The 15,776-nt window shown below is 40.1% G+C and overlaps 1 protein-coding gene across 50 annotated transcripts in view; it reads right to left on the bottom strand.

The window, feature by feature from the left end:
• RIMS1 (regulating synaptic membrane exocytosis 1) overlaps window positions 1–15,776 on the bottom strand; it is a 582,683-nt gene that overhangs the window by 88,883 nt on the left and 478,024 nt on the right. For 40 of the 50 annotated variants that reach the window (XM_070450206.1, XM_070450175.1, XM_070450173.1 and 37 more), the window contains one exon: window positions 15,083–15,249. The exons of the other annotated variants lie outside the window; for them this stretch is intronic. In XM_070450206.1, the coding sequence (XP_070306307.1) occupies window positions 15,083–15,249 (167 nt within the window). The remainder of the gene's footprint in view (window positions 1–15,082; window positions 15,250–15,776) is intronic. 50 annotated transcript variants of the gene reach the window in all.

A 15,776-nucleotide genomic window follows, 5' to 3' on the forward strand; every position in this document is an offset into this window, starting at 1 on the left:
CCCTTCAGAATCCTGGCTTCCTGATGACCTGGTAGGTTTATGCACACGTTTCCATCCACTCTGACTAGAGCCTGACATTGGAGGGTCCATGAACCCAGTCCCACTCTAAAGGGAGCAACAATCAAGATGCAGGAGGTCAGCGGCAGCTACAGACTGTGGAGAACTCTGCCCACAAGAGTGATCTGCCTTAAGCTCAGTAAAGCACACTCTTTCAGAGAATTCTTCAATCTGGGTAAGGCCTCCTCCCCACACTCACTTTCAGTCGTCAAACATAACACCTCTTTATATACGTCTAGTCTGACCATAGAAGTACAAGATCTAGAGGACCTGCAATCCCCATCAGTTTTCTGTCCCCATTTCCTGCAAGTTTTCTCCAGACCTTAACTCTGGACTCCAGACCAAGGATCTCAGTGGCTGTCTACAGGTTTCCATCCAGGGTCCCAAAGGATATCCCTGACAGAGAGCCGGGAGGCCACGATTAGCTCTGCTCTGGACAGAATGCAGTCTGGGTGAAGACTGGGTGCTCTCTCATGTGAGCCAGGGGCTTGGGGAAGAGGCTCACTTCAGTATTTCCTAGAACCTACAAAGACAACTGTAGGCTTGCCTGGTGGCTCAGTGGTAAAGAATCTGCCTGCAATGCATGAGACTCAGGTTCGATCCCTGCGTCGGGAAGATTCTGTGGAGAAGGAAATGGCAACCCACTCCAGTATCCTTGCCTTGAAAATCCCTTGAACAGGGGAGTCTGATGGGCTACAGTCCATGGGGTCGCAGAGTCAGACACGACAGAGTGACTAACACTTTCCACACACACTTTGTACAGAGATAAGTGGACACCGGTACAAACTCACACACCTCCACCCGGGGTTTCTCAGCCTCACTCACTGCAGTGTGGGGGACCTCAGACGGGAAGAGGGATTATTGTGCAGAAGCCTCAAGATGCAAACTCCAAAGTTTGTCAGATTTCTGGCCTGTCCCTAAGGCGGTGGGGTGGGAAACTTTCTAAATACATTCCGCGCTTCACCGGTCTCATCACTGAAGTCATGTTAGCACTGAATTTACTTTTTCTTTCTATTTATGCCTTTAAAACCTTCAATAGTTTTTAAAAGTAGGTGTGCAGAGTGAAAAAGAAAAATAACGACAGCAAACCTATAAGCCTTAAGATAAGAAAGACCTAGAATCTTTTTTTCTTTTTTTAAGGAAGGACCTACATTCTAATGACAGTATCATTACTTGCTGTTCATGGCCCTGCACAAGTTCTTCAAATCTCAGATATCACATTTTTTCATTCTAAAATAAAGAGAAACGTCTACTTTGTTGGATGACAGCAAATCACCTTTGCCTAATTATGCTCAACTGTAAATAAACAGTAGCTCCCAGTATTATCATTACAAGCCTCAGTAATATACTGTCCATGGAATTCCAGTTACTGTGATGCAGTGATTGTTCTTCTAAGGTATAGTGAAATGATTTTATATCAATCTATGGGATGTTAATGCCGTGGCAAATAGATGGGGAAACAGTGGAAACAGTGTCAGACTTCATTTTCTGGGCTCCAAAATCACTGCAGATGGTGATTGCAGCCATGAAATTAAAAGACACTTCCTCCTGGGAAGAAAACCTATGATGAACATAGACAGCATATTAAAAAGCAGAGACATTACTTTGCCAACAAAGGTCCATCTAGTCAAGGCTATGGTTTTTCCAGTAGTCATGTATGGATGTGAGAGTTGGACTATAAAGAAAGCTGAGCACTGAAGAATTGATGCTTTTGAACTGTGATGTTGGAGAAGACTCTTAAGAGTCCCTTGGACTGCAAGAAGATCCAACCAGTCCATCCTAAAAGGGATCATCCTTGGGTGTTCATTGGAAGGACTGATGTTGAAGCTGAAACTCCAATACTTTGGCCACCTGATGTGAAGCACTGACTCATTTGAAAAAACCCTGATGCTGGGAAAGACTGAAGGCAGGAGGAGAAGGGGACGACAGAGGATGAGATGGTTGGATGGCATCACTGACTCGATGGACATAGGTTTGAGTAAACTCCGGGAATTGGTGATAAACAGGGAGGCCTGGTGTGCTGCGGTTCATGGGGTCACAAAGAGTTGGACACGACTGAGCGACTGAACTGAACAGATAGGATGTTAAAGGTTGAGGTTTTTGTTGTCATTTTGCTTTGTTTGTTTGCTTGCTTCTCCGCATCCTGCACTGGTTCTGCTCCCCAGGTGAATACAGGGGCCCCATGTGTCCGGCAGGCCCAGCTTCACATGCTGGGCTGTCCTGTCACCTCAACCACAGCTGACCAAAGACTGGCATCTGAGTCCAAAGCAACCTCTAATGGCCTCTTTATTTCCGGATGACAAGGCTCCCTTAACATATGGCTCACTCAGGCTCCATCCCTTAAATTCAGACATCCTCAGAGTCTCTCCCTCCACCTGGACCGTAATCTACCTTTTACCCCAGCTCACATTTCTCTCCCCGGTTTCCGTGTGTCCTCACCATCCAAGGGCCCTCTCCTCTGGACCTCCCTCTTTCCCTCTGTCCTTCCCTCTCCCTCCTCCTTCCTCTCTCCCGCCCACCCTCCCTTTCCTTATCTCCTGGTCCTCAGCTCCCTCTTCCTCTCCCCATCCCAGCATTTTGTCTTCCTGTGCCTTAGATCTCACTGCCAGTTCAAGACTCAGTTCTCTTTTCCCTGCCCTGGCATTCGCCCTCTGCCTTGGGACAAGGTCCTTAGGGCCATGGTGCTTTTTGCTACAATTATTTGTTTCTTTTGTTTTAAACAGTATCCTTTTAACTGAGTAAACCTTTAAAAAATTTAAGGAAACAGTACCTTGGAAAAGACCCTGATGCTGGGAGCGATTGAGGGCAGGAGGAGAAGGGGGCGACAGAGGATGAGATGGCTGATGGCATCACTGATTCAATGGGCATGAGTTTGAGTGAACTCCGGGTGTTTGTGATGGACAGGGAGGCCTGGCGTGCTGCGATTCATGGGGATGCAAAGAGTCGGACACGACTGAGTGGCTAAACTGACTGACTGACTGAGCACATTTAAATAGGAGCTTCTATTTCTAGCAAAGTAGGAGATGATACATTCTGAAAAAAACCCTTTCCCTCCCAAATACCCAGAACTGATGGGAAAATTACAAATACGAAATACAAACCCAAGTTTCTAAGAAAGGAAGAGAAATTCTGTAGCCCAAAGATCAAGAGGGCCTGAAAACAGGTTGTTAAGTAAGTATGAATGTCTTGGGAGTTTTTGCAGATGAGAATTTAGATACTTGAGTCCAGGGTCAGGGGCAGAGTTAGAAGTGAAACCCCGGCATGAGTCAAGACCACTGAAGAAAAAGAAATGTGGGTTTTGTCTAAGCCCTATGGGACCTTCACTGGTGCCACTGATTTGCTTAATAAAATGTAATATAATTGTATACATTTCAGGAAGACAGAGAATGCTCCCCCAAGGGAAGATCTACAATGCACCAAAAAATGGTTAGCAGAGAAACTAGAAAAAAACGTGGGTCATTCTAAGGCATTTTAAAAAAAACCACATCCAATAATGGAAGAAAGAAAACAACATATAATTAAAACACTAGACATAAAATATGTAAATGGTGGAGGTATGGTAACAGAGCTAAAATGTACTACAGTCATTTCCCCCCATCCCCGCCCCGGGGGCAGCAGAAATAATGATTAACTTTTAGATTTATTGCTTAATGAAATATATATACTTGAAGCACAAAATCAGGCACTAAAATCATAGAAATAATATAATTTCCATAATAATGGAGAATGAAATGAAAATAATTCAATTCATAACCAATCAGGAAAGAGAAAAAATAAGATAATAACAGCTGAAAGTGTTAAATAAGATGGTAGAAAGAATTCCAAATACATAAGAAATAAAAATAAATGTAAAAGGATTAGGTAACCAATTAAATAATAGATTGTCAAGCTAGAAGGAAAAAAAAAATCTAAATCCAGCTCTATGCTGGTTATAAGAGATATAATTCATATGTAACTTATAACCCTGAACAGAAAGGTTAAAAGTAAAAGGCTGTGAAAAGTTAGACTGAAGATTGGTTTTAAAACTTCTCATGTAAGACAAAATCAATTTAAAGCAAAAAAAAAAAATTATTAGAGATAAAGAGATTCACTACATAAAGACAAAACGTTACATCACCTGATTCTCGATTCTAGCTCTATCGCTTACTGCCAAGCAAAGTCAATATGTTGCTTCACTTTTTATTTATAAAAAGAGACTATTAGCAGTTACACTACTGGGCTGGTACAGCACTCATGATATTGCATGTAAACCATCTATTAGAATATCTGATAGACATAAAACATACTTTACATGTCACCACCACATTTTTAATACATTAAAAATTATGTATGTATTACACAGTAATGGAAAAATATGAACGTGACATGTGAAATAACTAAAGTTTGGGAAGCATTGGTTTGGAGTGAAAGGATTCGTATCCACTTTAAATTACAGGATCACTGCCATGGAAATATGAAGACTGTCCCAAAGAACAGATACTTAATGTTGATAACCAGAGTTCATGCTTGGGGACCATAAAACTATTAGCTGTTCGTTTATGTAATACTGCCAGGTTTAAAATCAGCAATCAGTTCTCCAACACACAGATATAAACATGTAAACACAGCAGGATAAATAGAAGCTTCAGATTGTTAGACAATTCCCATTAGAAATATCCCTTTAGGTTTTGGCATAAAAATACAGTAACAAATTGAGACAAATATAGAAACAGACTGTCTCAGAACAGTCGCCCTGCTGTCTGAGAGTGAATACAGCACAGAGCATCCTTCCTACAGCCAGTCTGTGTGGCAGAGACCGCACATCAAACAAAAGGGTCACAGCACTGGTCCTTTAGGAAGCCCTCACATGCTGTGGAAATCACAGAGCATTGAAGCAAAGCTAGTCAACATCTCACCAACAGGCCTGGTCTCCCACACCTGGGTCTGCCCTGAATCCAAAGGTGGTACTTCTGGACATCACTCATAGCCCCAGAGTAAATGCACTGCTCACGCCTGCTGTCAGAAACCAAGATCACAACTACAATCATATCCCTCATGGAGAACAGGGATTTGAACCCCAAAGTTGAATTCTTTTTCTCTTTCAAAACCTTTCCTAGGAAATAAATTGGTTTTATTTGAAAGCTGCTTTAACATAGTCAATTCACTACAGGATTCATAACCTATGATATTTTCCTTGCATTTAAAAGATGTATGAACTATAGCTTTCTAATAATTGGTTACACTGAAGCTGTGCTGTTAGAAGTATTTAATTTCTTGTATATTGAGGGGAAATAATAATTAAGAAGAGAGAATTACATTTTTATTTCATTTAACAACAGTATTAAATTAAATGTGTAACTTCTTTTAGGATAATTAATTAAATTGGAAAATTACACTCTCTTAAATAAAATCAAGTATGATTTAGTATCATAAACAGATGAGCATGTATTACAAGCAAAGTTAATATAGTTTGTTGGTTTGAACTTTCAAAGATTTTATTTCACCTCAAATAATAAATGAAATAAATCTTCTAATACATTCTTCTAAACAACAGTCTTATTTTTCTCATTAAAGAAATGTTTCTAATTAACAGTATCTACGATGTCCACTGAGCATGCTCTTTAAAATATTTGAAATGCTAAATATTATCTGATTTAATCCTTACAGGGAATTAGATTTCTGCAAACAACAAAACGTTAGAGCATACTTTAAATCTCCATATGCAGTGTAGCTATTTTTCCCTAAGAGACAGAAGTTGTCTCTGGGATCTAATTACAAATGATCACTTTGACAAGTAACTTCCATCTTTATGAAGTAGTCTGGGCTTCTATCAAATCTTGAAAACTTTGTTATAACTGACCATTTTTATTGCCTATTAAGTAGGAAGCATTTATCTAATACTCTGCTAACCTTCCCAGATTTCAACAAAACATCTTAGTAAGCCTATAAGGAATTAACAGAACAGATCAGTAAAAACAGACAGAAAGGAGCTGTTCAAATCAGACTGCTGCTGCTTCCCTTCAAACTGCAGTCTTTTTTTTTTTTTTTTTTTGACTGCACAGCTTGCAGAATCTTAGTTCCCCAGCCAGGAATGGAACCAGACCCCTGCAGTGGTACTGAAGGTTTGCAAGGAAGACTCCCACCAGGAAAATCTACTCACTTGCCCCACGAGCTCGAAGTTGCTACTCTAAGGACTGTCTGTTACTTACATTCATACATCAAGACAATTGTGTTTATGTGGTGGACATGGCACGATTTAACAACCCAGCTGCATGGAACCTTCATCATATGGTATATTAACAAGTATCATTTAGTAATTTCACCATAAAGGTAGAGAGTTTTTAAAGGGCACGTGGCACAGTCTTTCCATCTCTCTATTGCTTCAATCTGGTCACAGGAAATAATAATAGTCCACTCAATGGCACCCCACTCCAGTACTCTTGCCTGGAAAATCCCATGGATGGAGGATCCTGGTGGGCTGCCGTCTATGGGGTTGCACAGAGTCAAACACGACTGAAGCGACTTAGCAGTAGCATCAGTCTCAGACAATTAAAATGGAGAAATTCCATGAAAGAAGAATGCCAAAATATATTTCCTTCCTCAGATATTCAATATCCAGCATTTCTCACTGTGTTCCAGTTAGTTTTTCCCCATCACCAAATGTCCATGTTATTTTCCTTTCTTTTTAGGACTTCTGCAGATCTCAGTTGACTTTTTTTTCCATAGGAGAACAGGAGGGCATGCAAAATAGTGTGGACAGCTTTAAAAATTCCCTCGTGGTCATTCTGACTATATTCAATGTCAGGAGGCATAACAGTAAGTAAATAAAAATGAGAGTTTCATTTGTTATTCTGAGCTATCAATATAGCAAATAATTTTGCAGTTAAGTATTTTTCAAATGCCGTTGCAAAATTTCCAAAGATTATTTTTAAATGGTATCTTGTATTCCCTTGTGGAGCTGAAGAACCAGCATGAAATTAATGGCATTTGAAATTTTCTGTAATATTTTTCAAGCATAACTGCAATATCAAGATTGATTTTCCAGAAGATACTAAACTATGCACACATTCTCTATCACAACTTAAAATACTGAATAATTTAACCTACAATGTTTTAAAATCTCCCAATAAGTATATTTCCTTAAGTATGTGCCTACTTATTATTATGCCTACTGACATCAACTGCCAGATTATAGTAAAATTCCTGCTCCGAAATTACTATTTGTGTATAGGAGAAAACTTCTCTTAAAAAGCTCTCATATCTTTCAAACTATGATTGTAGAAAAAAGAACTGCTTTTGAAAATATTCTTTCAAAAAGAGATGATAAAAAGACCGAAAACTATTTGGATCAAATTTGCTCAGCAAGTTTATCAAAATTCACCTTGATGTAGAAAGGCGACCTTGTAGATCAAGACAAACCTTTGTCAATGCTGACAAAAGTTTATATGTGAAGGTCGCTGGGAAACTGTTGATTTTGACAGAACTTCTAAAATTATGTATCATCTGAGTACAACTAAAGGATTTTATAGGATTATACTTGTATTTGGTTTTGTAGTTTGATCTTACATAAAACAACTGAAATTTGTCTGCCTGGAATGAAATTGATATACGATAAAGATGAACAAAAAATTCGGAGCTATATCACAAAAATTCACCCTCTTTTTGGGATGAACATTTTCTTTGATGCGAAAAATAACAACTCAGAAACTTAACATATTATTTCTGGCTCCCAGAACATGTGCATTTCTTTCTTTTTTTTTTTCCATTTTTATTAGTTGGAGGCTAATTACTTTACATCATTGCAGTGGTTTTTGTCATACATTGAAATGAATTAGCCATGGATTTACATGTATTCCCCCATCCCAGTCCCCCCTTGTGCATTTCTTATTATTAATTATGGGACTTCCCGCAATGCGGGAGACCTGGGTTTGATCCCTGGGTTAGGAAGATCCCTTGGAGAAGGGAATGGCTACCCAGTACAGTATTCTGGCCTACAGAATTTCATGGACAGAGGAGCCTGGCAGGCTACAGTCCATGAGGTCACAAAGAGCTGGACATGACTGAGCGACTTTCACTTGTCATGCTACCTCTACTAATACACTTTACATTCTTTATGGTTGGAATGGAAGATGTTCTTTGAGAACTATTTAAGCTAATACTAAATTAAAATTATATGTCACATGCAGAACAAATCTGAAAAACAAGGGACCTCAAATCTTTATTGATGATTCTTATTTTGAACTGGGCTTCCCAGGTGGCACTAGTGGTAAAGAAATTGCCTGCCAGCGCAGGAGACATAAGAGATATGGGTTTGACCCCTGGGTTGAGAAGATCCCCTGGAGGATAAGCAAACCACTCCCATAGTCTTGCCTGAAGAATCCCATAGGCAGAAGAGTCTGGAGGGCTACAGTCCCTAGGGTCGCAAAGAGTCAGACACAACTGAAGCAACTTAGCATGCAAGCACTTTGGATTACTGTGTTGATTTTGTTCTGTAAGAATTATCCTAGGAATTACTTAGGTTTTAAGTACTTTGAATCCATGACAACATTTTCTTGGAAGAACTTTTAATTCATTCTATACACAAAAGGTTAATTAATATAAACAGTATACGTTTTTCTACTGTAGTTCCCTGTTTACAAAACCGTTGAAAACATTAAGAATGTTCTGGGTTATTTCGAAAGAAGCATTTAGAATGCATCTAGGGGGAGAGACACCTGTTTTTCAGTTCACACAGAAACATATGGTTTAACTGGTGCCACACCCAATGGTTAAGTATCTTTTGCCTAATCATTATGTCAAACACAAAAGATTCAGGATATGGTCTGTGAATTCCTAATATTCTGAAAATGATCTTTAAGAGATTGGTCATCTAAATATGTTTATATTCTTCAACCTATACACATTTTGTAAGGGCTTAATTTCATTTGTTCCCCAAACAGGGTATTTGAAGATCTCTATGCCCCAACCAGTAACGCTGAAGAAGCTAAAATTGAACAGTTCTGTGAAGATCTACAAGACCTTCTAGAACTACCACCCAAAAAGATGTCCTTTTCATTGTAGGGGACTGGAATGCAAAAGTAGGAAGTCAGGGAACACCTGGAGTAACAGGCAAATTTGGCCTTGGAGTACGGAATGAAGCAGGGCAAAGGCTAATAGAGTTTTGCCAAGAGAACGTACTGGTCATAGCAAACACTCACTTCCAACAACACAAGAGAAGACTCTACACATGGACATCACCAGATGGTTGACATTGAAATCAGATTGATTATATTCTTTGCAGCCAAAGATGGAGAAGCTCTATACAGTAAGCAAAAACAAGACCGGGAGCTGACTATGGCTCAGATCATGAATTCTTTATTGCCAAATTCAGACTTAAATTGAAGAAAGTAGGGAAAACCACTAGACCATTCAGGTATGACCTAAATCAAATCCCTTATGATTATACAGTGGAAGTAAGAATAGATTCAAGGGACTATATCTGATAGACAGAGTGCCTGATGGACTATGGATGGAGGTTTGTGACATTGTACAGGAGACAGGGATCAAGACCATCCCCATGGAAAAGAAATGCAAAAAGGCAAAATGGCTGTCTGAGGAGGCCTTACAAATAGCTGTGAAAAGAAGAGAAGAGAAAAGCAAAGGAGAAAAGGAAAGATATTCCCATTTGAATGCAGAGTTCCCAAGAATAGCCAGGAGAGATAAGAAAGCCTTCCTTAGCGATCAATGCAAAGAAATAGAGGAAAACAACAGAATGGGAAAGACTAGAGATCTCTTCAAGAAAATTAGAGATACCAAGGGAACATTTCATGCAAAGATGGGTTCGATAAAGGACAGAAATGGTATGGACCTAACAGAAGCAGAGATATTAAGAAGAGGTGGCAAGAATACATGGAAGAACTGTACAAGAAAGATCTTCATGACTCAGATAATCACGATGGTGTGATCACTCAACTAGAGCCAGACATCCTGGAATTTGAAGTCAAGTGGGCCTTAGAAAGCATCACTATGAAAAAAGGTACTGGATGTGATGGAATTCCAGTTGAGCTATTTCAAATCCTGAAAGATGATGCTGTGAAAGTGCTGCACTCAATATGCCAGCAAATTTGGAAAACTCAGCAGTGGCCACAGGACTGGGAAAGGTCAGTTTTCATTCCAATCCCAAAGAAAGACAATCCCAAAGAATGCTCAAACTACCACACAATTGCACTCATCTCACACGCTAGTAAAGTAATGCTCAAAATTCTCTAAGCCAGGCTTCAGCAATACGTGAACTGTGACCTTCCAGATGTTCAAGCTGGTTTTAGAAAAGGCAGAGGAAACAGAGGTCAAATTGCCAACATCTGCTGGATCATCAAAAAAGCAAGAATGTTCCAGAAAAACATCTATTTCTGCTTTTTTGACTATGCCAAAGCCTTTGACTGCATGGATCACAATAAACTGTGGAAAATTCTGAAAGAGATGAACATACCAGACCACCTGACCTGCCTCTTGAGAAACCTATATGCAGGTCAGGAAGCAACAGTTAGAACTGGACATGGAACAACAGCCTGGTTCAAAATAGGAAAAGGAGTGCATCAGGGCTGTATATTGTCACCCTGCTTATTTAACTGATATGCAGAGTACATTATGAGAAACACTAGGCTGGAAGAAGCACAGGCTGGAAGCAAGATTGACAGGAAAAACATCAATAACCTCAGATATGCAAATAACACCACCCTTATGGCAGAAAGTGAAGAGGAACTAAGAAGCCTCTTAATGAAAGTGAAAGAGGAGAGTGAAAAAGTTAGCTTAAAGCTCAACATTCAGAAAACTAAGATCATGGCATCTGGTCCCATCACTTCATGGGAAATTGATGGGGAAACAGTGTCAGAGTTTATTTTGGAGGGCTCCAAAATCAGTGCAGATGGTGATTGCAGCCATGAAATTAAAAGACGCTTACTCCTTGGAAGGAAAGTTATGACCAACCTAGACAGCATGTTAAAAAGCAGAGACATTATTTTGCCAACAAAGGTCCATCTGGTCAAGGCTATGGTTTTTCCAGTGGTCATACATGGATGTGAGAGTTGGATTGTGAAGAAAGCTGAGCACTGAAGAATTGATGCTTTTGAACTGTGGTGTTGGAGAAGACTCTTGAGAGTCCCTTGGAAGGCAAGGAGATCCAACCAGGCCATCCTAAAGGAGATCAGTCCTGGACGTTCATTGGAAGGACTGATGCTGAAGCTGAAACTCCAATATTTTGGCCACCTCATGCGAAGAGTTGACTCATTGGAAAAGACCCTGATGCTGGGAGGGATTGGGGGTGGGAGGAGAAGGGGACGTCAGGGGATGAGATGGCTGGATGGCATCACCGACTCGATGGACATGAGTTTGAGTAAACACCAGGAGTTGGTGATGGACAGGGAGGCCTGGCGTGCTGCGGTTCAAGGGGTCGCAAACAGTCGGACACAACTGAACGACTGAACTGAACTGAGCTTACAGCCTTTTATCTCTTAGGTGGTAGGATGCTGGCTATCTAAAATGGAATTTCTCAAACTTCACTTAAAAACTATGCAACACATTAATGGATGTCCCTGGGAAATAGGTCTTCTAGAATGAAATAAGCTTGGTATATGCTGGAGTAAGCAGAGATAAACAAGCTGTTACAGGGTAGAACTTCGCAAAACCTCAAGAACTGTAGGTTGTCCTGTGAATCATTAACACGCAAGTGCAGCAAGCAGTGTTTGGGAGATGCCGGCCCATGTATCACACGGGGCAACCCACTGGTCATCTCAGAGGTGCCTATCTTGACATTTTCTTGGTTCATTACATACTTGGATAGATGGAATCAGAACCAGATATGGTATTTAATTGCCTGCATACTATGGTTCTATATGATATGGACAAGATGGGGTCAGTGGTTTCTCTCTCTCTGGGTCCTCCTGGAGTGTACTGGACACTTGGTGGACTTTTAGATACTGAACACTGTCTTCAGGAGGTGCTCTAGTGTCTTCTAATCCTTAATGCCTTTCAGTATAAAACCCATCCCAGTCAACACAGAGCCAAGCATTTCATGTTTCATAGGAAAATATAAGCGAAGATACTTATATGTGAACCCTGAACAACATGGGTTTGAAGTAAGTGAGTTTATATGCTGATTTTTTCAATAAATACAGCACATAGTTTAATCTTTAAATTAACTAAGTGTGGGGAAAAGTTTGTGTTCAATGTGGAAAGAAAAGACTAGGGTCTGAGTTCTGGTTTTATCTTAACCATCTCAGTTTCCTGCCCACATTGTCAAAGATCTGACCTCTTGTATAAGGAACCAGAACATAAAAAATAGGTTTTAAGCTCTTAAACAGATTATAATCTCCTTGAGTGTGTGGCATAGATATTATACTATCATGAAGTCTTGGGAAATAATAAAGTCCTTATGCTTGATTGGATCTCAAAGGTTTGCTGGTATCTATTATGAAATGTAAATATATCTATTATCATATTGACCAGATACTTTATATATGAGCTTGAATACATAGAATTTTAAAACCTATGAAGGTAATTAGCTACTAAAAATAAAGAAATGCAAAACAGTATTATATTGAGAAAAATAAATATTCATAGTGTTATAAGCATTGGGGATATTTAAGATTGAGGAGCCTGCAAACATTTGATATGATTTTGTTCTTTGTTTATTCGTTACAAACTCTCCTCTCAAGTTTTTACCGCAAGGCTGATGGTGGATGCAAGTGTGTGTGTGTGTGTGTGTGTGTGTGTGTGTTAACATGTGCGTTTGTGCACTATGGATATTCCTGGGGAAGAACATAAATGAAAAGATAACTAGGTTTGAAATGTCAAAAGTCTTGCCCCTCCATATCTCATCCTACCCTCTTTATTCCTAAGTGTTCTAAGAAATCAAACATCTACCAATTATGACCTTGAGCATCAGGCCACAGGGAAATAATTTTCACCTTAGCTTCAGGGGAAACTTGTTTAGCCATTAGTTTAACTGCCTGCCTTTACATAATCCACTTAAATAAAAATAACTCAAACATGCTCCAAGCTACAGAGACAAGAAAGAGGAGATGAAAACAGGGAAATGCTCAGAGAAAACAGATTTGTCATTAAGAAATTCACTTGTACTGTTTACAGGTCTAATCTCTGTCTTCACCAACTTCAACAGAAATCATATGAATCAAAGAGGCAAAACATCATCTACCTTCTACTTCGTATCATGGTATAGTATAGTGAGTGTTATCATCGGAAGGACTGATGCTGAAGCTGAAACTCCAACACTCTGGCCACCTGATGCACAGAACTGACTCATTGGAAAAGATCCTGATGCTGGGAAAGATTGAGGGCAGGAGGAGAAGGGAACAACAGAGGCTGAGATGGTTGGATGGCATCACCGACTCGATGGACATGAGTTTGGGTGAACTCTGGGAGTTGGTGATGGACAGGGAGGCCTGGCGTGCTGCAGTCCACGGGGTTGCAAAGGGTGGGACACAACCAAGCGACTGAACTGAACCGATCTGATAAACTATCATTTTCCACGAAGTAACCTTGGCTCCAATCCTGTAGTTCCTTCTCATCCTTTGTACAAAATACAAAATCACAGTACCTTGAGCTGCCTAAAATTCCTGTGCTTTGCTTTCTTCCTTAAAGGCCATGTTGCCAATTTTTTCCTGAAGATAAATTTTTGAAGACTTGATTCTCCTGAAATTTCAAGAGAATGACAGTGGACCCACATAGCATTCTCAGAGTTGGTTTGTGACATGAATTCTATTAATTAGTCATTCTTTATACCATAGGACTCAGGCCACTAGAGTCTATCATGAATATAAATTAAGTTGTTTTTAGTGATTAAAAGTGAAAAGTTTTTGTTTAATCCCTATTTATTAATATTCTTGCTAAACTGAATAGGTTCTGAAACAGAGTATCTTAATAATATTTCAATATAAAAGGATCAATTAGAATCATTTTTACACCCTCTATCCTAGCAGCTCAATGGATATATTCTTTAGCTCTTCTAATTCTTTCTTCACTTTTAGAGAACTTAATATTCTGTTAGGACCAGAGGCAGAGAATATTCAAAATAGAAATAAAACATTCCACTAATATCTTGACTGATCAGAACTTCTCTTGTAGATTCTCAGTGAGACACTGTTAATTAACAGTAAGATAACTGCTCTCAAATTACACCAACAGGTGAGCAAGGTGCAAAGAAATCCAAGAAGACAGAACGCTCCAGGATCATCATTGAAATGTGCAGTCATACCAGCTTTCGGAGTGTTCGGAAGATAACTGCTCCTGTTTTGAACATTTATATTTCATGGGCTTCCCAACAACCCTGAAATGCCTTCAATGAAACTTCTACTTCTGGGAACTAGTTAAGAGCAAATACAAAATGTGCCTTGTCCATACTGAGTCTGTTTTACTGAAGCCAGGACCAGATTCCCGAGGTCTTTTTCATTTCAGCAAGGGTTATTTACCTCGTGAGAACCAAGATAATTGCTGGTGATTTAAACAAACTACACGCACATCTTTTACAAGTCCCATAATGCAAAAAAGAGGGATGTCTATTTTGATCTCACTCTCATCTGAAGGTGCACCACTGCTCGGGGACTGAAGATGAGCTCAGTAGATTACAGCCTGCGGGAAAATGTAGCCTGCTCTCTGTCCTTCTGTAAATAAAACTTTCCCGGACTACGACTGCGCTCACCTGGGTGCAGAGCTTCTGTACCTCCATGACATTGTAAATCGCCACAACAGAGGCTGTCTAGCAGAGCCTGAAGCATTTACTACTGGGCCCTTTACAGAGAGGCTTCCCAACACAGGACTGAAGAATGCTTTGTGGATTTAATGACATTAGAAGGAATTTTAGGGATTGCTCTGCGGTTACAAGCCCCACCTGGCGGGAAGGACCACAGAATCCAGGCAATATTACACAACAGTGAACCAAGGCTCAACCCACCCTAGTCCCGGTCATTTCAACGAAACGCTTCGGCTCCTCTACCTAAACTCTGAGCGAGAATAAGCAGGAGGCAAGGTGGCACGAGTGATGCCCACTCACCTGATCCTGCCCCGAGGCCGCTCAGACTGCTCGGACAGGAAGCTGGTGCTGCTGAGGCGGGAGGCGCTGCTGGTTCGGGACACGGCAGACACGTCGCTGAGGTCGCTGTCTGAGGACCGGGCGGAGACGTTGTCGCAGCTTCTGTACTGATCTGTGTGTACGTTATACTAAGGAGTGAAAACAAGAGCGTGTGAGCTCCATTACCGGGTGCTGGGAAGCAGAGATACACACGGTGAGGTTAGCGGCTACTCTGCCCGCATCAAGTAAAAGTGCACTTTGCATAAAATTAGGTGTGAAATCTAAAATGACCCAACACTAGCATGATGCATGGTTTCCGACAGAACCATCTCGCATCCTCTGAACGGTAAGAAGTGCTCTAGGAGGACAAAATAATCAGAAGTGTCAATGCTTGGGCGGAAAATGCACTAAATAAATGACCCGCACCTACTTCATACCTCAAAACTGCATTATTCATCTTCTCCAGTACCTCAATTTCTCTTTCCTTTATTTTCATCACTGCCTACAATTCTACTCACCTTCAACTCTACCCATGAAATAGACTGCTTCTGTGCTTCTTCAGTCTTTCTAAAACTGACATTTAATTTACCCTACACACTCTCCCTATTTTAAGATGTCACATTTTTCCACATTTTACCAAAAAAATATAACTCTCTAAAAAAAAAAAGTTGATATA

This window comes from Odocoileus virginianus, chromosome 19 (assembly GCF_023699985.2).
Source record: "Odocoileus virginianus isolate 20LAN1187 ecotype Illinois chromosome 19, Ovbor_1.2, whole genome shotgun sequence".
NCBI classification, from domain to species: Eukaryota; Metazoa; Chordata; class Mammalia; order Artiodactyla; family Cervidae; genus Odocoileus; species Odocoileus virginianus.